Raw genomic sequence first — 25,271 nt, 5'->3', positions numbered from 1 at the left:
TTTGTTGTGCAACAGTTTTTTTTTTTGTTTTTGTTTTTTTTATCGGTTACTGTATGCTCATGCTGCAGCCTCCCAGGAGGAGCGGAGGCCCGGGGAGCATGGAGAGGAGGAAAAAAAAGGGAGGGCGTGGGTGGAGTTAGGGTGACCCGCCGGGGGCCGCCTCAGCTAAGCCGGGGCCCTTGGAGGAGGTGGAGGAGGAGGGGCTGAGGGTCTGAGCCTGGGCTGCGGAGAAGCCAAAGCTGGCGCTGGTTCCAGCAGGGGAGGCTGAAGCAGCGGCAGGCACAGCGGGGCCCGGGGCCCCCCCAGACTTCTGGGCAAACAGGGTTCCTGCAGGAAACCAATACAGACCATTAACACGGTTTTAGGATTTAGGATTTGAAGCTTTAATTGGTTTTTCTTTTGGGGTGTAACGACTAATTTGATTCTATTCCTACGATCCAACCAGGCGGAATTGAATCAAATCAACCTTTATTAAACGATTTTAAAATTAAAAGATGTATTATAATCAATATTGGAAAATACCATTTGGATTGAGGCATGGGTTTAGTTTACTATAACATAAGAACGACCGAGTGCCTCACAGCAGACAACAGACGCGTGATGTCAGCAAAAAGTGATCAACCATCATTCCAGTCCACTGTGTGGAAACACAAAGACATATGACCAACCAGGTAGAATTTTCTAATAATGTTCACTTTGGATTATTTTAATGTGGAAAAACAACAGAACTCTTAAATTCTTGCAGCAGATGAGCCGTTCAGATTAAGTGTCTACTGTAAACCAACGATACAATAAATCATTTAAAAAAAGGAATAAAGTATTACAAACTTTGTGGGGGTTTTTTGTACAAAAGGCTTGATATTAAACAACAGGTGTCTTCTTTTTTGTGTTTACACTGAAGAAATGCAGGTAAAAATGTTGAAATACAGTACCATGGTCTGGGTGAATACTGGATTCTGATTGGCTGCTGGGTGTGGATTAAAAAGCGATAAAAGAAAAACTAAAACAGAAGTTCTGGTCACATATCTTAAATGTTCCACTGCGCAGGCTTCTTTAAAACAAGCTTTTGCTTCAACATCTGGACAAAAACAAGCTGTAAGAGGTGAACTTTCTCTCTGAAATGAGGCTTTATTTAACACATCCTGACGATCAGCATATAGATCGCTTTCCTTTGCCGCTGCAGTCACGGTCGGTGACGGCTAGGCCGTTACCATCATGGCAATGAGTCGCACCAAAATATTCAAATAGTCCGCTTTTTGTAAAAATGTGATCCAAACCGGAAAAAACAAAAAATTGATTGAATATTTATTTGTTTTGTAAGTGAGCATGGCATAAGTGGTATTATGGCCTTTGAACTGTGCATCATCAGAAATTAACGCACTCCACTGAAGCAACCATCCAACATGTACGGCGTGCGCTTATTTTTTATTGTGCATCCTTCACATATTTTTAATTGAAGGCAGCAACAGATTTTTAGGCCAAGGAGTCTAACAGTTTGTGTAGATCCAAGTCTGTGTGTAGATTCATATATAATTACAACCTTGCATCAGGAATGCATTGTGCTTCCTTTATATTAACATATTTATTTATAGAAAAGTTTAAAATGTTCATCTGTTGCGCGTTGTACAAAAATGTTAATACCATGGCCTGGGTCTGTTTTTTGGGATGGACAGAGTTTTTTTTTCTTTTTAAAATCAGACAAAAATGAAGCATTTTATGTTTTTTACTAGATCTGCTCTCACTGTTTACAGGCCCTTCCATTATGGTGTCGCTCGCTCTCCACGTAACTTGGGTAATGGTAACAGACTAAAGTAGGATCTCTAGCAATACAACTCATTGGTAGAGTTTTCCAACGTTATTTGCGAAAGCTTTTTCATGTTTATGATGCAGCTAATCTGAAATTCTGCAGCAGAAACTCACCTGAGTAGATGGTCCCATTAACCTCCACTGAGACAGTGATGCTGGCGTTCCCATTGGTTGAGATGCTGAGGGACATATCCTGCTGCTTCTCCTCTGAATAACAAAAACAGAATAATGATAATGATGATCTTTTTCTTCTAAAGTTTACAAGGAAAATGACTGCAGGGTAAACGTAGCAACACTGACCTCTGGTGGCGACAGCAGGAGCTGCCAGGCGCAGGTTCATGGGCATCTGAGAAGCCATGGCCAGCAGGTTGTGTTGGAACGCCTGCTGCATCAGACGCTGCTGCTCCTCAGCCAGCCGGGCCATCTTCCTCTCCGGACCCTCGGCTCCTCCGCCGGTTTCCAGCTTTTCTCGCAGCTGTTCCAGCGTGGCGGCTCTCGCCAAACCGGCAACCTGCTGCTGAGCCAGAGGCAGCGCTATGGGAGCTCTGGCAGCCATCATTGAGGTGGTCAGGTCATCTGGAAGACAGGAAAAGAAAAAGAAAAAAAATCAATGCCAGAATGTTCTGCCTCTGCTCCTGGGGGAGCTGTAACGGTGAAGCCTGACTCATTCATCTGAAAATCCTCCTTCAGCAAGACAGAAGCACATCACAGCGACGGGCATCTGCAACTGGCTGTTAGAACAACCGCCAAAAGATGAAAACACGAGCAAAGTTTTTTACTACAGCATCTAAAAAGGTGATTTTAAAGTTCATCTTTACTGAAGCACATTCAAAGATCTAAAAAAGAAACAAGAACAGAGGAAAAAATGTGAGAAGAATCCGTCTGATCAGGTTAAGACTACATTTGTAAGACCTTTGAACTCAGAGAACTAAGAGGGAACCATCATCAACAAAAAGGGGAACCCAGGAACAATTGAAGAACCTCTTCAGGAGCGACCAAAGTGACTCTGAGAACGCAACAAGGATTCATCCAGGAGGTGGTCAAAGAAGCAGAACATCGGTTGAGGTCAGAGTTCAAGTCAGAAAGAAACTTTTAGGAGACAATGCGGCGCAAAATCCACATAGTTCACACCGCCATCAACAACGCAGGTCACTTTCACATTTACACGTAGCTAAGACACTTTGAAGATTGTTTTCAGGCTCTACATACAAAATGCGCAGTCATTGAACACGAGAACATGGATAGAACGCACCAAAACAGATATAGACAAGCGAATGGATGGACAAGCAAACAGGGATGGACCATGACCAACACGGAAGAACCGCACCAACACAGATGGACTGCACCAAAACGGATGGACTGCACCAATACAGACGTTGAAAGTTGGCCAATCAGGGCCTCAGATTTGGTAGTGGCGTATGGATGGCGTTGTATGAATGTGGTTTGTGCCCGGCTGGAATTATCACACCAAGTCTTTCATTTATCGGAGTAGAGCTGTAACTGTAGGTGGCGGACATGCGCTAGTAGAAAAAGACGAAGAAGGCCCTCCCCGCTTCTCCAGTGTGAACACAGTGGGCGTATAGCGTGTTCTTAAACGGGCGTTACATGCCCAGAGTGTGCGTAGCTTAAAACTCGTCTCATATTTGACAGAAACTTCTGGATCCTCCATGAAAACCTTTAGACAAATAATCCAGAGAATCGATGAAATAAAAAAGTGACTTTTCAACCGGAAAGATGCTTTTACTTTGGTAATTTGTCTGAAATAAAATGATTCTCTAAATCATTCAAATAAGGCAAAAAGCCTTATTATTTATAGTAATGCAGATCTTCGCCATTATATTCCCCATCAAAGACGAACCTGTTTGTGTGCAGCTGGACAGATAACTGATTCATGATGGTTCAAGCCTCAGCTTCCACCCACTTTAGTCTCAACGGGCGGAAAAAAACAGCCGCGCTCCATCGTTTTTATCTCAGAAAAATGTAAAAGTGCAGCCCATTAGTCAGAGACGCATGGATACTGTCGGGGTCAACAGCAGAGGCACATTCCAACCGAGTCAAAGAGACATCAGATAACACGGCGGCATAATGACAGTTATCAACAGGATCCTCTTGATGTGGACTGGAAGCTTCAAAGTTCATAAAGGGCCGCCCCACCCCTCCCCCGATGTGGGAAGCATGTTATTTATCAGCAGTAATAGGGAGAAGGCTCTCCATGGCCTCAGGCCCGACCACTTCACACGGACTGGTAAACACCTGGATGGACTGCGCCACAACACGGATGGACCGCACCAACACGGATGGACTGCACCAACACGGATCGACCACACCAACACGGATGGACCACACCAACACGGATAGACCACACCAACACGGATGGACCACACCAACACGGATGGACCTCACCAACACGGATGGACCGCACCAACACGGATAGACCGCACCAACACGGATCGACCGCACCAACACGGATGGACCACACCAACATGGATAGACCACACCAACACGGATGGACCACACCAACACGGATGGACCTCACCAACACGGATGGACCGCACCAACACGGATAGACCGCACCAACACGGATCGACTGCACCAACACGGATGGACCACACCAACACGGATGGACCTCACCAACACGGATGGACCACACCAACACGGATAGACCGCACCAACACGGATCGACCACACCAACACGGATGGACCGCACCAACAATGATCGACCGCTCCCAAACACATGGACAGCACGATCACAGATAGACACGCAAACACGGACGGACCGCACCCACACAGATGAACCACAACCACACGGATGGACCGCACCAACACTCATGGACTCCACCAAACACGCATGTACCGCACCAACACGCATGTACCGCACCCAAACAGATGGACCGCACCCACACGGACTGACCAGACTAACACGCATGGACCAGACCCACACACATGGACCGCACCAACAAGGATAGACTGCACAAACAAGGACATACTGGACTTTTTCTTATGTATTTGCTTGTTTCGCTTTTTTTACAGTGACCCTAATACTCTGTTTTGTAAAACTGAATTTCTTTTAGTGTTTGTAACGCACATGCAGTTTTCTCCTGCACCAATAGAGGGTAGTGTTTCTCCAGATTTTGGCTCTGTTTCTCACCCAGTGTTGGTTCCAGTTCTCATCCAATTATTTAACCCCTTCCAAAATAAAAGGCCACCTGGTGAAAATCCTTCGCCCTAATTCCTGAAACTACATGTGATTCCAAACACTTTCACTTTATGACAAACAGATTTCATTTAACCCCCAAAATGTTTTTACAAGAACTTCTGGCTCCCTCCCCACCACCTTTCTCCATCTGGAAAACAGACGCAGTGAAAAAGTTGAAAGAAACACTTGAACTCCAAGTTATTGAGCTTTTTTGTCCACATTTGTGAGACACAAGCAATGGTTTCAAGAAAATATTAGTTTCGAATTTTTATAGTTTAAAAACTTTCTTTTTTTTTCTTTGCCTGACTTCAAATTAGTTTTTTTTAATGCAGAAAAACAAAAACCCTTGCTTTAAATTAGATGTTTTCCTTCATTTCTGCAGTGACTGGGTCAAAAATGTTGCTTAATCATCAGAATCCATCCAGATTATTGCAATAAGGCCAAACTGTAATAAGTGAACTGGTGTCCGATCTTCATATGACATGTTTTTAATGTTTGATTTATTGATTTTGTCTCAGTTACTGAACAGAACTTTAGTCAAATGTTAAATGTGTTTTAAATTAATAGGACTGGTTGAGCTGTTTTTTCCCACACCTAAAAGGTGTTTAAAGGTCTGCCCATCATTTTTTCACCTGCGGTTGTTATGACAACAACACGCTGGTGGAAAATGTTGCCCTCTTCTGCCCCGCAACGTTTCAAAAGTCAAACTCTGCAGTTTTAAGAGTAAATATTTCCTTGGGAGGGTCAGAGTTCTGGTGACTACCTTTCTTCATGGAGGGTCCCGGTGAGGCCTGCAGCCCGTTGAGGGTCACAGAGGTCCCTGCACCCAAGCCGGAGAGGTGCATCTTGGGAGGAGAGAGGATATGGGGGGCGGTGCTGGGAGAGGGGGAGAAGCGGAAGAGGCTGCTGCTGTAGCTGGGGCGACGGCCCTCGCGGCGGTTACTGTCGATGGCGGCCTGCAGCTCGCCAGGGGAGCTGAGCCCTTTCCTCTCACACTCGTAGGGGTACAAATACTTCATGTACCTGAGGGGCGGAGACGCACAAACAGGCATGAGACTGGGGCAAAAACAGACATTCACACAGAAAGAAACACAAAACTAAACAAGTATTTTTCATTATTTTCCTATATAAACATTCATATATTTGATACACTAATTGCGGAGACCCCCAGCTTCTTAGCATGTTCCAAACTTTCTTAAAAAAACATTGGTTTATGACTTCAACGTTTTCAGCCCTGTAGTTCATCATCATTCCAATAGGGGCAGTAGAAGGGTTTTTCCTGCTCATTTCAAAATGGCTGCTCCCATGAAGTCACTTTAGGCGGGAAAATTTTGTGCTATTTTTCAAAACTTTACGGAGCGAATAGCTCATCTATTGTTATTCAATATTTTAAATGACCACTTGCTGTATTAAAATAATGTAAACTGTGTCGATGATGAAGTCTTTATAATCAGTGACATTATGTTAAAAATGTGTAAGTCAAATTTGCGATAGTGGGTAAATAAAGCCTCGTTTCTACTTAGCGGTGCGGTCCGATTTAGAATGATACTTTATAGATACAAAGCATTTAATGTTTGAAAAAAGATTGCAGGCGGCGAAGAGGAATACAGCCGCTTTCTTCAACGGGTTTCAACAGTAGTTCTACCCTAACCGGTCCGTTCCATGTTTCTATGGACCTACAACCAACAGGGGCCTAAAAATGGTACGGTTCAGTTCGGCTTTATGGTTATATTTCATAGTGGAAATGCTAAAAATACTGAACCGTACAGCTCAGCGGAAAAGAGGCATGAGTATATTTTCTTCCTTAACACTCGTGACAATATTAAACTAACATCGTTGTGAACACAAACTTACTAAATTACCCAAAGTATGATTGATATTATTCATATCTAATGACAAAAAAAGATCCTGCAAGTGATTTTTTGTTGATGTAAAGACCCACTCCAATGAAAATTGTGTTTTTCTGGCATTTTTCTCACGATGAAGGACAAATATAAAGAAAATTATTCAAAAAATGTGGATTTCTGAGTGTTTCTGTGAGGGGCTGTAAACTAGTGGGAGAGCGTGTACACCATGGTGTACACAACGGGATCATGGGAAATGAGGTCAGGCTTGCTCTGCACCAACAGTCCCGCCCACAACTCAGAAGGGAATTTCTAAACAACTCCCTGCCGCTCTGCAGAAACTATGTACTAGAAAACGACAGAGGTTTTTGGATTTGGACTAAAAACAGAATAATCATAATTAAAAGACCACTGGGAACGCTTTAAAAATCGAGTAACCCTTGTGCTATCCTAGGCACTTTAACATTGGGAGTGGGGTCATCTAGACCCACTAGACAGTGCGCTGAACCTTTTTTCTTCAATGATTTGTGATCTTCACTGGTGTCCATGGATTACATGAAATCTTTCCACCTTTATCCACCTTTGTCATGGTAGGGAGAACACGTCAATGTAAGGGTGGGGTCATCTAAGATAGCACAAGGGTTAAAAGATGTTCAGGGAGGGACTTTTATCACAGTGGAAAAAAAATCCAATTATATTCCAAAAAATGTGACCTTTCTATAAGTTCTTTGATGTAGTGAGCTATATACTTTGTTAAAACACATGAAATTAAACCTGCTCTTCTATGTTTTGACGGATTTATTGAGGAGGAGCGAAGAGCATTCTGCTCCAAAGTTGCTCTGAGGTTTACGGCTTCTTCTACAGAATCGGGCTGCGTTTCTCCGCTTTGCTCTTTCACAACAGCAACGTTTCAAAAAAGGCCAACAGCGTTCCCACACCGTCATCAGGTGACGCTTGTGTTGTGGGGATTAGAGGAGGCGCTCATGATAACACACTCAACTGAATTCTACGTGAAAAAGACCCTCAGACGAGCACGTACATGCAGCAGCATTTACGACGGCACTCTGACGAGACCTGAATCCATGGGGACATGAACTTCAGTTCTGTTTGAGTCCTTTCAAACCGTTTTGCCTTAATCTAACTTTACCTCCATTTTCTTATTTGATAAACATCAAATTGCAAAGATTTAATCAATTCAAATCAATAAACTGTTTACACTTGTATCTAAAGAGGTACAAAATAACGTTTACAGTTAAAAATTGGTGAGTTTAATCACTCCTGGTGTGTTTTTCATCAGAAAACGATGCTCAGGTGGGACCTAAGGGGACGATTTCAGATTTCCCTGTAACAAGAATAGACACTGCTGCGATTATGAAAGCCTTTCTTGGCTCCACCTAAACGGCTCTTCTTATATTTTTCCATCCCATAAACAAACACTTTCGTATGATGAGCGCTTGACTGCATTATGGCGGTGGGGATCAATAAGACGCAGGAGCAGCGGCGTCCATTAGACGGGGAAGGCAACACAAAAACGACATTAAAAATACATTTGTTTGGAGGAGACGGCGAGGTGTCACCTTAACCCCGCCTTCACCCATGTGCACTGCAAACTACTTAAACATTACAATACACCAAACACAAATACATGTGTGACTCTTTCTACACTGCAAAAACAGGCCTCCTAAAATAAGTCAAAAAAATTTCAAATATGAAAACAAAAATATTAAGCAAAACAGTTGGCCAGTGGGGCAAGAAAATAGTCACTAAATCATGACTTTTTTGTTACTGAAAAATTTTCCTAGAAAGATTTTTTTAAATATTTTTTTCTTGAAATTTTAACTTTCTTAAGATTCAGTTTTTGTCTTTTTTCAAAATCAGCAGTTCAGAATCTTTTGTCTCATTGAGAGGTCGGATCTAGAAATAAGGAAATTATTATCAAAATGAGTCAAAATCATTTTCCTCCAGACTCTTGAAAATAGAAAAACTTGATTTAAGACTCAAAAACAATTCTAATTGCCCCATTTAAGAAATGTTTAAGAGACATCTAAATGCATTTTATTTTATGTATTAACTCACAGCACTGATATTTTCATTTCAATTTTAAGGACATTGTTTTAAAGTTCAATAAATGTTTTTTTTTATTCTGGTATTCACTGTCACTATTTTGGGAAAAAAAATGCAGATTTATGTTTTAAGAATAAGTGCTAGTTCTAGATGTTATGAGGATTAATTAAGACGAGTCAAATGGTATTCTCTATTTATTCACATTTGATTCTAAAATGAGTCATTTCCACTTTTTATACCAGTTTTATGCCACTTTAATCAAAATAAACTACAATTAGGTTAATAAAAACTCAAAAAATACAAACCATTCGCTTAGAACTAGTAAACAAATACTTGTTATTGGGCTGGAAAACACTCAATTTGTAGTAATTCTATCTAACAGTTTGCTTATTTTTCCTTCTTTCGATGCGTGTGGAACTCCTTGTTTCTAAATTTTTTATTTTAGAAGATTTCTGGTTCAGTAGAATTGATTTGCTGCATACTTTTACTACTTTCTAGTGATTTTCTTCCTAAAATGAGTGATCATTTCCTGTTTTTAGGCCAACTCTTTTAGCACTGCATGTTTTCTGCCTTGCAAGGAAAAAATAACCTTTTTCAACAGCAGAATTATTACGTTTGGGAAAACGAGTCTTCAGGACTAGAATTGAAAAACTTTTTATGTTGGCAAGACCATTTTTTGTTACCCCACTGGCAGATTTTTTACTTATTTAGAGACAGTTTTTCCAATTGGAAGATTTGTTGGGTTATTTCTCAGGGTTCTGTTTTTGCAGGTGATGAGTGAGGAGCCGGTTTTGATAGAGCCAGTAGCTCCGGTGATAAACCGTCACAGGTGAAATGAGAGTAATAATAAATTATATGAAGGCAGTTTCAGTTTCACAGCAACGCTCCTTTTTGTTTTTTCATTTTTGGCAGAGACAGGCTGGGACGAGGCTTACTGTGTGCGCAGAGTGAAAGCGGCGCTGGTGATGGATGTGGGCAGGTTGAGTCCCTTTGTGATTTCTCTCCAGATCTTCTTGTTGATAACCTCCACCAGGCCTCCCTTTTCCGTCACCAGCTTGTAGAGCATGTACAGGTCCAGGACCTGCTTGGCCATGATGGGGATCCGGTTGACGGGGGTTCCTGTGGCGGAGAGGAGACGAACACGTGAATGAATCCACACCCGTTTGTTTTATTCATCCACACACACCAGAGCTTTTACAACGTAGGATTTACGTCGCGTGATTTAGGAGCTGTCAGGATGCTATGTTGACGAGGGCATGGGGGGGGCGACCTGGATGACTGCATGGCCATTAAATTTGGCTCGAAAACATATTAGCCCCGTTAAGGCAATCTGGCCTGACCTGGAAAAGGGGATTCGCCGACAACACAAAGCAAAGCGGCTCTAGACTTTTGATACAGATGCATTAATCTCGTCAAAAGCTTATCTGGAGGGGCATGTGTGCGGAGGGGGGGGGGGGGGTGATCAGGAAGGAGTGGGCGGGGTTGGTTCCCATGTGCAGCAGAATCAAAAAGTGCATGTGCAATTGTGTAAACATGAGGAGGGAGGAGGGGATTGTAGGGATTGTGACAACCTGCTAATCTATAGGCGGCAGAGGATGGGTGGTGGTGGTGGTGGTGTGTGTGTGTGTGTGTGTGGGGGGGGGGGGGGGGTAATGAAGCTCATTTAGAGGATTGTCCAGAGCAAATCCTACCCCCCCCCCCCCCCCACCATGCACTGGTGCTGCACCACAGCCCCACAGATTTGTCCTCGCTGCTAATCTCCCCCCTCCCACCATTAATGACTTTATAAAAAGTGATCAGGCCATGAAGCTTAGCCCCGATTCATTTCCTTAAGTTAGAAACATGCCTGTAAGCCGCGGGCCCACATGGACATGTGGAGATCAGGAAAGGGTGAGAGTGCTGTCAAAGCACCACCCGCCCCCACCTCTCTGAACCGCCCCCCACCTCCTCACCTATGCCCTACTTTAAGTTGGTCACCTAAAAAAAGAAAAAAGAAAAAAAAATCACTCGAGATAGCTCGGCAAATAAATGATAAGTGGGTGTGAGTTGAGGCCCGCGGCTCGCCGTTTATCTCCTGCTCGCATGTCGTGGCTGGACAACGCCATTTCTGCCGACAAGATGGACTTGTCACAGGAGTTAAGACAGTAAAACGGTGCAGGAAGTGAAGCATTCTGGGTAAAATAAAAAAGGTAGAAACGCATTCAGGGAGCTGCACCTCCAGGAGGTCCAGACACATTTTCTGTCACTTTACCATCTGTTGAATGTTAATCCATCTATGCAGAATGAGTTTCACAGGAAATCAAGCAGATTTTCAAAATAAAAGTGCAGTGATTTGACACTAAAAGGTGTTAGGGTTCAATCTTTAGGCTAAAATCTGTGACGATGTCTTTTATTGGTCGTCTGTAAAAAGCAGATCATATTTAAGAGAAACGTACAAAACAAAAGCAGTGTGTGATTAAGCTCCATCCTATCTGAAATGTCCGCTCACAAATTCCTGGATTTTAAATGCAAAGCAAAGGCTTCAAACTCCTCCTGGCATTAATTTAAGACCCGCATTTTTTATAGATTATGGTCGCGGTCGCCTGGAGATGCTTCAATCGTTGTTCCTTTCAAGCTCTTTTTATTCTAGATTAGTGTCTCTCCGGTTCTGCTGTCCTGCAAAAACTGAATCTTAAAAGAGTAAAAAGATATGAAATATTCTTATTTTCCTCTTGCAAGAAAAATAATCTTATCAAGGAATATTTTCAAAAGCAAAATAATTAGAAGACACTTGCCTTACTGTTTTTGTAAAATAAGAATTTTTGGTAAGACCTTTTTTGTAGATTTTTGTTGTTTATTTGAAGAATTCTTTTAAAATTTTAAGAATGTATTTCTAGGGTGGGCTGTTTTTTGAGGCAGATGTCGGTTCTGCAGACGGTCAAGAGTCGTCTCTCCTCACTTTTGCCTGCTGTTTTCTAATGGATGAGATTTGTTAACATGAGATTGGCCAACGCCGACCTTTTTTCTTCATATTAAAAAAAAGTCCCTTTTTGTACTTTTTTAAACTAGATTATAATAATCTTTAAACAGCAGGACTTTTGGTTTTTCCTTTGTATTTATGCTGATCTTTAGTGGTGACTTGAGGTTTTATATTAAAAAAAACCTAAATGAAGTAAAAACAAAAATCAACACTTCATGAATTTGCTCAAAGAGTCTCTGTAGATCCATTTAAAAGAAAATATGAAATCTATACGGCAAAATAGAAAAATCTCACCAAGTACTTTTGTCTAATTTCAAGTTTAGATATTTATTACACTTAATAAAAGACAAAACTAACATTTAGGAAAGATGTAACAACTCAAGACAATGAATATCTTGTTTAAAAACATCTTTTAAGCAATATCTCAAATGAAAAAAGTTTTTTTTTTTAATTTCAACATTAAACTTGAAATTTCAGTCTTTGTTTCAGGAAACAAAATCTCTTGATTTAAGGAAACCAGAACATTTCATTTGCCTCATTTAACAGCAGCACAGAAATTTACATATAATTTTTTAAAACAAATTGATCTTAAAATGTGTAATTCTACTGTGTTTTTAGGATAATTATGGTCTAGAAATAATGTTTTAGCGAGTTAAAATAGGACATATTTGTTGAAGCAGTTTACGTTAAACATACAACACTATTTTGGTAAAACTGTTTGTTTTAAGACATAAAAATTCCAAATAACCAAAACAATTTTACCTAAATATAAGCGTTTCTTATTTAATTTTAAGATTTATTTTGTCCCAAAAGGGCAGGACAGCAACTTGTTTAAAGAATGTCATCAAGATAAATTCAGATTTTTCACTTAAAGCAAGTGAAAAACCTTTCGTATTTTTTATTTTATTTTCCCCCAGTTTAGAGGAATTTTCAAAAGCCACACTGGAAGAAACGTCCTTCACCAAACAAGTTCAAAATTATAGAATATACGAGGTTTTTTCCTTTAACGTATACATTATTATGCCAATTTGGAAATAATTAGCATGTATTCCTTCCAAGACAAGTTTATTTCTTCACTGTAGATATTTATTTTTACTGATTTTCCCCAAATATGTCCTATTTTACGCGCTATATATGAGTCCACCTTATTTCTTGATCCTAATAGTCTTATAGTGAGACTAGAATGACACATTTCAGGATACATATGTCTCATAAAATCATAGGTAAATGTTGGTTTCCTTTCAAACTTCTGTTTTTCTGCAGTTAAAAAAGATCAAAGCTTTCAGTTTCCCTAAATCGATTGGTTCTGGTTCCTGAAAAAAGGCTGAAACTTCTGCTTAAAGATTTTATGTAAAGTAAAGAAAAAAACGTATTTCATTAAAAATAAAGATGGTTTTGGTCAATATTCAACATGTATTGTTTTAGTCATTAAATTCTACTGAAAAGTTATGTCCAATATATTAATTCTATTAAGATTTTAAACTAGAGACTTGACAAAAGCTCTTGATTTTGTGTTTATTTGCAGTTTTGTTTGGATTCAGTTTTCAGAGATGGACTCATATTTTCTGTTTTATGCATAAAGAAAAAGAAAACCCAGACGAGCAAGTTTGCTTTTGGGAAGAGGAGAGTTTGCTCCGAACCACAGGCGCGCTTCACCATTATCTGCTGCAGCAAAGGACATCAATCCCGCATTAAACAATTACTACAACCGGAGGGGTCAGAGATCAGCCGGGGCTTATTGATGTGTGCATTAAAGTGCAGGTCAGCAGGAAGCCGTGTTTTCATACCGGCCCGCTCCTGAACAATGACAGCACAACAGGAGAGACGCATCGGCACCGGCCCCAGAGTGACAGGCCAGCAGTTAGTCGGTCTTTAATTCACGCCCAGGCTTTTGTCACCATCTGCTGTCGGCTCACAATCAGATTTCAAGCGAACACAAGGAGCCCTTTAGAGCCTTTAAGCACACAGGAGGCAGAAGAAAACCCAGAAAAACAAGAATCTGAAGCCTTTCTCCAGCAGAAAAAAAAGTAGATCAGATAGGCTTTGCATTCCTGATCACACACGAACGCAACTTAGATAATACTGTAATTGAGCATAAATCCCATTAGCAACACCCAGGCGGTCAGCCAGACTTCCCTCATCAATGTTCTGCCCGTCTTCCTCTCCAACATCTGCTGCCTCTAACCCTGAAGACATTCAGCTCTAATAGGCTTAATTAGACCAGCCCAAAACATCTCTGCCGATCAGGAGAGCACAGCTCCTCTTCCTCACATGCTCCCTTCCTCCTCTGCAGCTTCAACTCGGACCATTTCATTGTTTTCCAAGTCTTAAGTAGGCAACGGCCGGGTCGCTCATTTCTCAGCAAAGCCCCGATTTGTCCACACGGCTGCCATGAGCCAATCTGTAATTGGCTGCAGGCCTCACCTCCCATCATCCTTTGCCCCCGGACTGATTTTACCCCAGGGACATGGCCATCAGGAGCCTAGTGATTAATGGCACCAGGGGTCAGAGGTCACCTTGGTGGGAAGTGCCTCGGCTGAGGGCCCCCTGAACCGCTCCCTGAGCCCTTCCTTCAGAGCCGCCAGGCCGGCTAACGCTCGCATGCTAAACGTTTTGTAAAGACGTGCGTGCTGAGAAATGTGCTTTTTCATTGTTAGCATTTAAGAGAGATTTAACGGAAGAAATTGGAACAGAACAGAACAAAAAAAAAGGAGAATGTTTCATCAAGCTCATTATGATCCCACCAAATTAGTAACAGCTCCAGCTGACCCCTGACCTATTTTTAGCAGGAAACAGCTGTTGGCATTAATGATATGATAAATCAATTGCTCCCCCCTCCTGATGCTGGTAAATTAAATACTGCTGACTTCACTTGATGGGCGTTCTTTAAATAATTCAGGGGCCGGGGTGACAGCCCAACAGCGGCAAACATAGGAAATGAATTTTTTACTGAATGGTCGGTGTGAGGTTTCGCTCTGATCGGCGGAGCGCGGAGACGCAACAAACCGCCCCACACTTTTTCCGGTTTCTCCCTTCCTCGGATCTCCACAGCGACGACGCAAAGAGAGATGGTGAATTCAGATGAATGTCAGAGGAGGAAGGAGTCTTTCTTTTTTTTTTGGTTTCCTGTTGGATGGACAAGATGGAAGGAGGAGGAGGAGGAGGAGTTATCCAGCTGGAGAAAGACTGGATTACTGCTGTGAGGAAGGTGTCAGCCAACACAAACAGCCCCCAGCCTCACGGCTGAGCCCTTTAAGAGGACCCACCACCCATCCACACCTTCCTCCTCCTCCTCGTCCTTCTCCTCTGAAGCGTGGCAGATCGACTCCCGTTTCAATTCGCAAATATTTATAGTTCCAGAACCAAATATCAAAAAGTGTCCTTCATTAGGGACTTTCTCTCAGAGTATTGATTTCTTAAATTTGCTTAAAGGGAGACGGGGAAACAGGAAGACCAGTTTCTTCTCCCGTTCGTTACCGGGGGGCGAAGGCACGCTGACAGCACAGACAAGTGTCTGAGCTGTGCATGCTGGGAGTTTACGTTACGGCGGCGGCCCCTGGCTGTTCGGTTTATACGCTTAAATGATGGGCCTGCATATGTACGGCGGGGCGCGTTTGTTTTATTTTTAATGCACAGACAGGGACATAAAAGGTAAAAAAGCCTGGAGAAGACGGAGTTTGCTATCTTTAGTGCAGGCAGAGCTGCCACTCACACGACAGACTAATTCATATCAAGTGTTAAGACATGTACTCGCCACATAAGGGGGGGGTTCAATGTAACGCTACACTATAGAGACGTGGCTATTTCAAGCACGACGCTCAAACCAAGCGGGCACACCAGCACACAAATGTAAAACAAGACAAAAACAGGGGACTAATATTCAGTCAAGGCGACAATTGTTAAAATATATAATTCTTGAATAAAAGAAAAGGAAAGGGAAATTCTGCACCGTCACAATAAGAGAGGCCACACAGGCTGAGCATACGCAGATCCTGTAAAGCCAGATGTAGTGCAGACGTCAGACAATGAGCTACAATCTCACACCAACTCCTGCTGGACGACTTTAAAAAACAAAACAAAAAAAACACTGATAGGAACCAGAAATGCACTTTTTTATTTTTATTCTGTTAATGGAAAAAAAACTTTAAATTCTATTTCTTATTAAAATAAAGTCTCCATTTTTTCATTTGCTTTGCAGGGAATCCTGCAGGGACAAACCCAGGAGCGGGCTTTTTGTCAACAGTCTGTGGTGTAACAGAGAAAACTGGCAGGCCTCCAAATAGAGGTCAACTGCACAAAAATCTCACTGCAGCGCCGGGAAACCTGCCAGACGGCTCACAAAGACACTATCACGCGGTTAATTACAAGCTGTTTGACAAGCTATTTTGTTATTTACTTTTCCAGATCTGCTCATTTTTGCGGATTAAACTAAAAGTGTGGAAGTTCGCAGGATCTCAATCCTGATTTGTTTTTATTTCACTGATTTGCAGCTTTTTTTCACCAGGTGTTTTATTTTTACTTTTTTACTTTTTACTTGTGTATCAAGAGGTTTTGAAAGGATCTTTTTGCTTTATATTTGTTCATGGATCATTTTTCATGAATTCTCCTGTAATATTTGGTGTTTTTTAGGTGTTTTAAGAAGTTGTTGCACTTCGAAAAACTATTGCATTTCTGCTTGATTTTATTTTGGACTTTAACTTATTCCATTCCCTGTTTTTATACTTTATTTTCTGTTTTTCTTTCTTACTACATTTATTTTATGTGCATTTGTCTAAATACATTGGCACAAGTACAAAGTAAGAATGGTATTGCACTGAAACTTGACGTCCCTGTTGTATTTGACAATAAACACTTTGAATCTTGAAACTAATCTTTTAATAAGTCTTTTTTTTTAAATGGCTTAGAAATTAATGACCTAAAAACTCAAAATAACATGGATTAAATAAAAGAATACATATCCTTCTCTATATATAATTTATTTCAATATTGTTCCTTAGAGCAGTGTTTTTCAACCAGTGTGCCGCGGCGCACTAGTGTGCCGTGGGAGATGGTCAGGTGTGCCGTGGGAAATTGCCCTCATTAACTGATCTAAAAACATTTTCCATCTCCAGGATATCGGCTCTCTGTTCATCCAAACAGGCCCTGATAAAACACTGAGTAGTTAGGAATATAAAAGATCATAAAATACTTTTTTCTTTGTGTTTAGTGATTCTATTAAAAACATTTTGATAAGAATGAAGGTACAGTGATTTAGCCGTAGCTTCAGCCGTTTTCTGAAAGGTCCCGCCGCTTTAACTGTCTCCATCAATCATTCTTGGAGACTTAATCACACGTCATCAGTCTGACCAATCAGAAGTGGTTAAAGTCTTCACTTCCTTGTTCTGATTCTGCTCATAAAGTCTCTCAGTTCTAACAAAATACAAGCTAAAGCTCGTTTTTAGCGGTGTAGCTTTCCGCGGATCCGGTATCAGACCGTGGAACACGTGAACAAAACCATGAAGCTCAGAGACGCTAGTCCGTCTGCGTTCGACGGCTAATTGCACTACATCTCCCATGATGCATCGGGTTAAAGTGACGGCGTCTCGGCGCAAAATGAGTCTTCCTTTGACGTCTTGAAAAAACAAAACGAACACACATCAAACAGTTTTTAAAACTTCTAACTTAACGTTTGTTACCTCTTTTAGAAAAAACAGCTGCAACTTCCAGCTTTTTTTTGCCACAATTATCACAAAAATGCATGAAAAATTGGCAGAGGGGCTGTAGATCAATACAGACTATGAGTTTCTCCTTTTTGATTTTTGGATGCTGGTGTGCCGCGGAATTATAGTCAAGGTTAAAGTGTGCCGTGGCTCAAAAAAGGTTGAAAAACACTGCCTTAGACAAAGGTTAATAACAATTGTTGTACAATTATAATTTTAGATTGTAGTGACAGGTAAATAGGAAAAAACCTAGTTTCCCCTTAGTGGGATCAATAATTGTATTCGATTATAACCCAAAATTAAATCAATAGATTATATATATATATATATATATATATATATATAAGCTTTTAATATGTACCAACAAAATATATAAAAAGACTCATTTTACGGGGTTTTGGGTAATAACATTTTAAATATTTAAACATAATTAGGAAGATAACATTTGTTAAATGTCTAATTCTTTGTATTTAATGCTCTATAAAAAATCTGTACATTTATATTATTTGTTATTACTTTTTTTTGGTATATTTATTATACGCAAAATGGAAAATTGCAGTTTTTGTTGATAAATGGCTTGTAATGAGTCCAGTTTAGAAAAATAGGAGGTTATCAGAACTTGCTACTTAATTGTTTTAATGTATTCAGACCTCCGTCAAATAAATCTTTACCAATACATGAAAGTTCCCACTGCAGACGTCTCGATAATGACAGTCGAGTCGAGAAATTTTTTTTTTCTTTTTGGGAGGAGAGACAGAAAGAAACACGACTCTTTTCTTCACGGGTCATAAAAACGGGTCGCCCAGTGAACTAGGGGGGGGGGGGGGGGGGGGGGGGGGGGGGGGGGGGGGGGCTGAAACGGTTGGAAGGCGCGAAAAGTGAGATGGCCTCTTCAACTGTAACCCAAGTCTCCTCCACCCCCAGAGACCGAGCAGATCAACTGACAGGACCCCGATCAGCGCCGGCCCTTGTGGAGTCAACAAAGACGGGTGGACGGATGGATGGACGTGTGAGGGATGAAGAGGTGTCTCGTGCAGCGTAGTGGCTGAAGGGTGGAGGTGGGAGTTGACCCGTCCCATATTGTTCACGTTTTACAAAAAAGTATTAATTTCAACAGAGACCTCAGGTTTTTCCCATGAAGGCAAATTTGAAGATAGTAATTTCTGCAAGAAGTTCTCAACTCAATAAAATACGTTTTTACTGTCCATGATTAGGTTGAATTTACTGCTTTTTACATAAAAAAAAAACAATTGCGCAACTTACTGAAGCACCCAAGCAGATTTCTCTGCATGTTTTGCTTCCCATCTTCATGTTTTAACTGTCACATTAAGCCACAGCGACCACAAAAAACCTGTTGCAGTTCCCACACCTGAAACAAGACAGAGTTTTTCCATCTTCACACTAAATATGAGGACTCTCAGTTCTCTAATAGATTCCAAAAACTGACTATTTCTGAGACTTTCAAATAAAAAAATGTAAAAAAAAAAACAGATGAAATGTTCAGTAATCTGGAAAAAACACGATTATTCTTTCTAACGAACTTTTGTTGCTTTAGGCTTCAAGGTGATAAAACTTTGTGAAACATATGGATGTACCAGTTTAACCGGTCTCTGTGCCGAGAGGACATCTAAAGCTTCAATTAGGTCAAATGCTGCCTGCAAAAGTGCTGCATTGTTAGTTATGTAAAGAAGGCGGGAGATCTAATCTTTGTGTACATACGCAGGTGTTGCATACGTTTGTTCATAAAAGCCGGTGCTCAGAGTTCAAGCTGATAAAGCTACGGTGGCCCTGAAGTTCAAATCACATCAGCAAACATTTTAATGTGCCCAAATGAAAAAGCAAGGAATTTTTAAAAAACTACAATGTCGAAATTTAAAAATTCCAAAAACCAAAACGGTAAAAAAAATGTTGAAAACAAAAGCGATTTCAGGAAATTAAAAATAAAATGTTAAAAAAAATGAAACAAAATAAGAAACCAAAAAAATAAGGTAGGTATATTATGGGACATCACTGATTGGATAATGACGTTCGAGTTTTGAAGAAGAGTGAAAGTTTTGGCCGAACTGTGGTGAAGGACTCATTACCAAACTTTTGCGGTGGCTGTGGCCAGAAGCTCAAAGAAATATCTTCAGTCGCTATACCGATCTGTTGCCCGCAAGAGCAAAATGCATCTACTTCCACTAGACGCATTGTATAGCATTTATCCATTAAGGTATCCCTCAAGATGGTAACAATAACAGGTACCTCTTAAAAATATTTACAATAATAAAAAAGTTTATTTTAATGTTGGCAAAAAAGAAGAAGAAAAAAGCAAATCAGGACAGCACGATCCTTACTAAGGATGTGCACAGATGGACTGCGCAGATGTGTAAAAAGTCAAAGTCAGACAAGTGGAACTGCACTGGTCTGAGCCAGTGCACAGTCGGAGGGCTTGATGTCCATCTTTTTAGTACAACTTCTTTTTATTTACAGATATTCTTCATTATTTGACAATAATTCCACAGTACCCCTCAAACTTTCCCAAAAAAGGTCATTCAGAGTAGAAAATTTAGTCATTTTTCAGCTACAAAAATCAAAAACAAACAGTTTTGATGTTTACTAACAATGATAGAAAGTAAAGACTAAATAACAATGTATAAAACTGAAAAATAAAGCCAAGACTCGTGTGAAAAACAGTCTAAAAACCAGGCGAAGCTCTACCAAACGATGTTCCAAGGGTTGATTCCAGGGAGTTTCACAATTACGTTTCTTTTAAGCCAAAAATGTGAAATCTTCTATAATGGAGGGGGGGGTCTGTGTCATTCCCATGTCATTGAGAATAAATGCACCGGTGAGTTCAGAGACTACTGAATGAGTGATTTCTTGACATGATTTGCACCTCAGGGCCGCCGTACAAAGGTTAATCAAAGCAGATTTTGAAGTCAGGTTTCTCACAAATTGAATAAATACATGAAAGCCGAAGCAAATGCAAATCAGCGCTTTGTGTGGCAAATTACAGCTTTGTCGGATTCACGGTCAGATGCGCACGAACCGGAAAATCGAGTGAGAGAAATGCGGGCGGATGGCTATTTCGATGGAGAAAATGTCAAGAATGTATAGGTGCGCTGCAACATGACAATACATAATCATGGTTCGGTGGGGGGTGGGTGGGGGCACTTAAGTGCACTCGCTAGGCTTTAACCTTTTCCCCTATAACAGCCTGAAACTCAGCTAAAAGCAATTAGAAGGAGTGTGACAGTACATGTTCAAGCTTCATAACGCAGCTAACTGCCTCAGTCAATGACCACCCAGACTGACAAATAAAGCCATCAGCTCCAAGGAGCTCCATTTGGGGCCAGCCTCTCTGATCAATACGAGAGTCATCAGCTGCTCCAAGAGAAAGAAACTCGGGGGTTGGATTGTGAGCAGTTCTAGGGCCGTCGATGCTAACGTCTTTTAGCTTGTGCGTTCCCTTTAAAGCACAATCACTCAAAAGTTGACAAAAAAAAAAAGCTTTGACTTCTGTTCCTTCAATTGCCAGACAAGATATTTCATTTCATCGCTTATTAAATAAGCACCAAGTCTGTCTGATGGCGCAGACAAACAACATTAAATTAAATGTCAGGAAAAGATGCATCTGCATTTCTCATCCATCCCTTTCCTGCTTTCCCATTAGCCCCCCTCTGCACTCAGATCTGGGTTTTTGTGCGGCTTACGGAGCCCTGCAGCAAGGAGCCGAGCTGGAAGTGAGCTCAAGGCTATTGTACTGGTTGTAGGGCTCCTCTGGGGGCTGTAATGCATTTCATACCATCCATCACATGGGTGTGGAGGGCAGGAAACATTGCTTTAAGAGCACACACAGGACACAGATGGAGAAGCGAGACGCGCAGATATGCGGAGATAGCAGAAGTTTGGGAAATTTGTTGATCACAGGAGACTTTCAAGGACAAACTCCTTCAGAAGGTCCTCACAAAGACAGGACGCAAGGATGGCTCGAAATGATGGAAAAGTACCCCATCTTTTATGGAAATGCTCGGTCAACAGATAATACGCATTTTTTAAGACTTACTCTGATAAAAATGGTCTTTTTTTGGTTGTTTTTAACATTCTCGTGTGGCATTTTTCTCACGATGGAGGACATATATAAAGAATATTAACATTAAAATTGCTTTTCTGAGGATTTCTTTATTCAAATTGTTGTGAATCAGAAGCAGATGAAAATATTCTGTTTGAAAAAGTTTGTAGTTGTCACATAGAATCTACAATCGGCAGGCCACAAGCTCCGTGCTCCGCTCCATTCCGATGTTTCCACTTGCAGACGACTAGATCCTTGAAAGTCTTTGTTTTCCTCGTCTGAGCTGGAATCTGGATCAAAACTGTACGCCTGGATAGCTCCGATATTGCTCGCCTTTTTTTTACCCCCACCGCTAATGTTAGCTTGGGGGAGTGAGGGGCTGTAAGCTAGTGGGAGAGACTGTATACCATTGACTGTATATGAGAACTGGACTGAGTGAGTGCGACTTCATCCATTGAAAATTACTTACTTCTGGTTCCAAAGAAATAAAATCAATTCAGTCACCATTTTTTTTTCTTTTGCAATACGGTTCCCGCCATGTTGGAATCAGAAATCGTTGATAAGCTCTGATTCCACCTTTCTATGGCAACTGCTCTTGCCAATCAGGAGTGAGCTTGTTGGAAGTCCACTCCCCCACCACCTACAAGCAGGCTACAGAAAATCTGTCAATCAGACGTTTCACACTCCACACAAGGCCACCTACTTATATTGAAGCAGCCTATTAAGCAGTTTATAACTGAAATAACTTGAATTACAACAAAAATATAAAAGAATGAGGATTAGCAAGAGCGTGTATCAGATCAAGAATGGGTATTCTAACCCATGAATAGCTGTTTATTTCTCTATGGACGTCTCTAGGATTTTGTGGGTACTTCCTGTTTGGAACTCCAGGAGGGAAGAGCCATTCAGTCCAGTTCTCACATACAGTCAATGGTGTAAACAGATGGATGATGGGAAGGGGGGCGGGGTTGCTCTGCACCAACAGTATAATTATAACCAAAAGACCAGTGGGAATGCTTTTAAAACAGATCAAAAAGTGAACAGAGTGGTACTTTAAACATTTGTTTGTTTGTTTGAAATATTGCCTCCTGAATATAAAGCATTGTAATCAACTGGAGGCTCTGGTTCCTGCTCTGTCAATCACGAGCGAGTTGATTAGGGACCTCGCGGCTCTGCAACTATAAGTCTAAAATCTCAACACGGGTCGTAATTAAAGATGCGCAGCACAGAGGCGTTCTGTGGCCCTGCAGCGGGCCGACCAAAATGACAGAGGAAATAATAGGAGGGTGGAAAGGGATTGGGGGTTGGGACGAAGACACGCTGAAGGAAGAAAAAAACACACACACACAAAGAATAGCCTTGGCTGCAAAAAGAAACAAACAAAACGGGGGAAAAAAAATAGGTCTGGAGATTTTCATCTGATGCCTCCCCAAACACATCAGGAAAACTCTGATTTCTTTTTGTTTTTGAAGGAACCACTGCAAATGCTCGCGCCACAAAGGCTGGGTTGTAATTTGCCAGCCGCTGGGTGGAGCATCACCGAGCTAAAGATAATCTCAGAGCCCAAATATATCGAGATGGGGAGCCACAAAATGTTTGATGGCAGATGCAGAGGAGGAGGCAGGCCGAGTTCAAAGAGAACCCTTTTTCCTCCGTTTTGATCCTGACTGGGAGCGTTGATTAAAAAGCGGGCTTGGCATGTGGGTATCATTAGGGGTGCCACCCTTTCCCTGAGAGACGAGGCCCCGGCGTTGACAGTCTCTGAGCTTTCTTTGGCGATTATCTTTGAGTGGCGTGCTGCAGCACACGGAGGAGGCGCGCTGAAAGGGAGAGCACTTGTGTCTACACGGGCCGGCTGACGTCTCCTTTAACCTCTGCTCAGTCACCCTGGCACCCCGTCTGCCCTCGTGTGGTTTCCACGTCTGCCCTCTTCATCCCTCATCCTCCGTTTTACCCTCTCAGAGACACGCGACAGTCACTCCCCCGCCGCCGCCACCACCACCACTGTCTGCTCTCTGTTTGGACAGCTAAATCAAAAAATCCCCCCCCCCCCCCCTCTCCTACTTATTGAGAGATCATTAATCATAGTGGTAAAGACAGGACACCCTTTAATTCAGCCCCCCCTTCAGCTTCACCAGGCAGGACGTAGGCCGGCCCTCCACCTCCGTCCCCCGCGGCGTTATCAGGTTTCAGCGGTTGTAACTGTAGCACAATGAACAGAGGGGGAAGGTGAAGACACAGGAGGAGGAGGAAGGGGATAAAGACGGAGGGAAAGACGAGACGCCAACGCGTCACTTCTCCGCCACTACCATCGCCAGAATTGATTTATTTATTTATTTTAAATCGGAGTCAAACCCGGCTGAGGTCAAAACGCTCGCAGGACATCGGGCAAAGAAAGCTTTCAAATGCAAAGCGGCGCCGAAAAGAGCAAACACCCTCACAATGGTGGTGGTGGTGGGGGGGGGGGGGGACTTTATTGTCCAACCAACCAGGTGCTGCCACTTTCCAGAAGTTGTGGGGTGTTAACTAAAGGAAAATGGGGCCATATCAAAGGGCCAGAGAATGTTCCTATTGTGGAGGGGGTGTTTGTACAGAGGGCCCCGCCTGTTACGAGGGCAGAGCAGGGCAGTAATATAATGCATGCTTGGATCCCCCAGAGCCCATTCACGGTGTAATTGGTGTGGACAGAGCTCTTGGTCTCTCGGTTACAGTTTGGGAACTTCCTCTAATGTCCTGCTGGGAGGTCGCTTTTCCCAGCACTACAAAAAGACATCGGCAAAAAACAAAGAATTCACCGCGTTATTAAGAAAAGAAGAGTGTGTTTTCTTCCATTTCACAGAGTTTCTATTAAAGACCCACTTGGATAAAATTGTGCTTTTGGTGATTTAACATGTTCTTGCAGCATTTTTCTGACTGACATGAATAAAGAAAACTTAGCTCAAAATTGCATTTTTGAGGTTTTTTTTTGTTTTCCTGTTTCTCTTCCTTTATTATAGTATCTTCTGCCATTTTTTGGTGCCTAAAACCTTCTACAATTTTTCAGCTATTTCAACCATTCAACTATTCAAATGTTCAGCTCTTTCAGCTTTTTCCAGCTATGACTTTTGGTCCTTCAAATCCTTAAAGGGGGCGGGGTCGCTCCACACCAACGTTTCAACCACAACTCAGAGGTGAATGTCTGATAAACTCTGCAAAAACTACTTGCTAGAAAAGGACACAGGTTTGTTGATTTGGGCTCAAATAAAAAAAGCAGCACAATCATAATTAAAGGACCACCTTTATTTTAAAAATAACTGGAGTGGGTCTTAAAAACACCAAACTGTTTGATAAAAGTCTCATCTTGCTGCAATGTTTCCTCACAAACACTCAAATGAGCACCACATGATGAAGCATAAACACGACGGTTGGTGCTGCAGCTAAACGGTAATCCTGCAATTTCCCTCCTTCTCCCTCTAATTCAAGAAATATTTATCCGGGCCCATCGAGACCACAACAACTTAATGACACAGGCAACTCCTGCTTACCGCTTTATTACCATTAACAGACCTAAATGTGCCGCCGGGATTTTCCCCTCTGAAAAGAGGCAGAGATGGCGCGCCGTGTGGTCCCTCTGAAAGACTCATGTGGTGCAAACTGTGTTTTTAACAAG

At 41.7% G+C, this 25,271-nt stretch overlaps 1 protein-coding gene across 1 annotated transcript in view; it reads right to left on the bottom strand.

The window, feature by feature from the left end:
• The window catches only part of LOC101163802 (AT-rich interactive domain-containing protein 3B), a 65,685-nt gene continuing 40,414 nt past the window's right edge, over positions 1–25,271 (bottom strand). The window contains exons 5-9 of the mRNA XM_011493975.3: positions 9,846–10,029; positions 5,766–6,025; positions 2,107–2,382; positions 1,921–2,013; positions 1–327 (exon numbers count right to left, since the gene is read on the bottom strand). Of these exons, the coding sequence (XP_011492277.2) occupies positions 137–327; positions 1,921–2,013; positions 2,107–2,382; positions 5,766–6,025; positions 9,846–10,029 (1,004 nt within the window). The 3' untranslated portion in view covers positions 1–136. The remainder of the gene's footprint in view (positions 328–1,920; positions 2,014–2,106; positions 2,383–5,765; positions 6,026–9,845; positions 10,030–25,271) is intronic.

This window comes from Oryzias latipes, chromosome 3, assembly GCF_002234675.1.
Source record: "Oryzias latipes chromosome 3, ASM223467v1".
NCBI classification, from domain to species: domain Eukaryota; kingdom Metazoa; phylum Chordata; class Actinopteri; order Beloniformes; family Adrianichthyidae; genus Oryzias; species Oryzias latipes.
The sequence above is the reverse complement of the archived record's forward strand: the minus strand, read 5'-3'. Positions and strand labels throughout refer to the sequence as shown.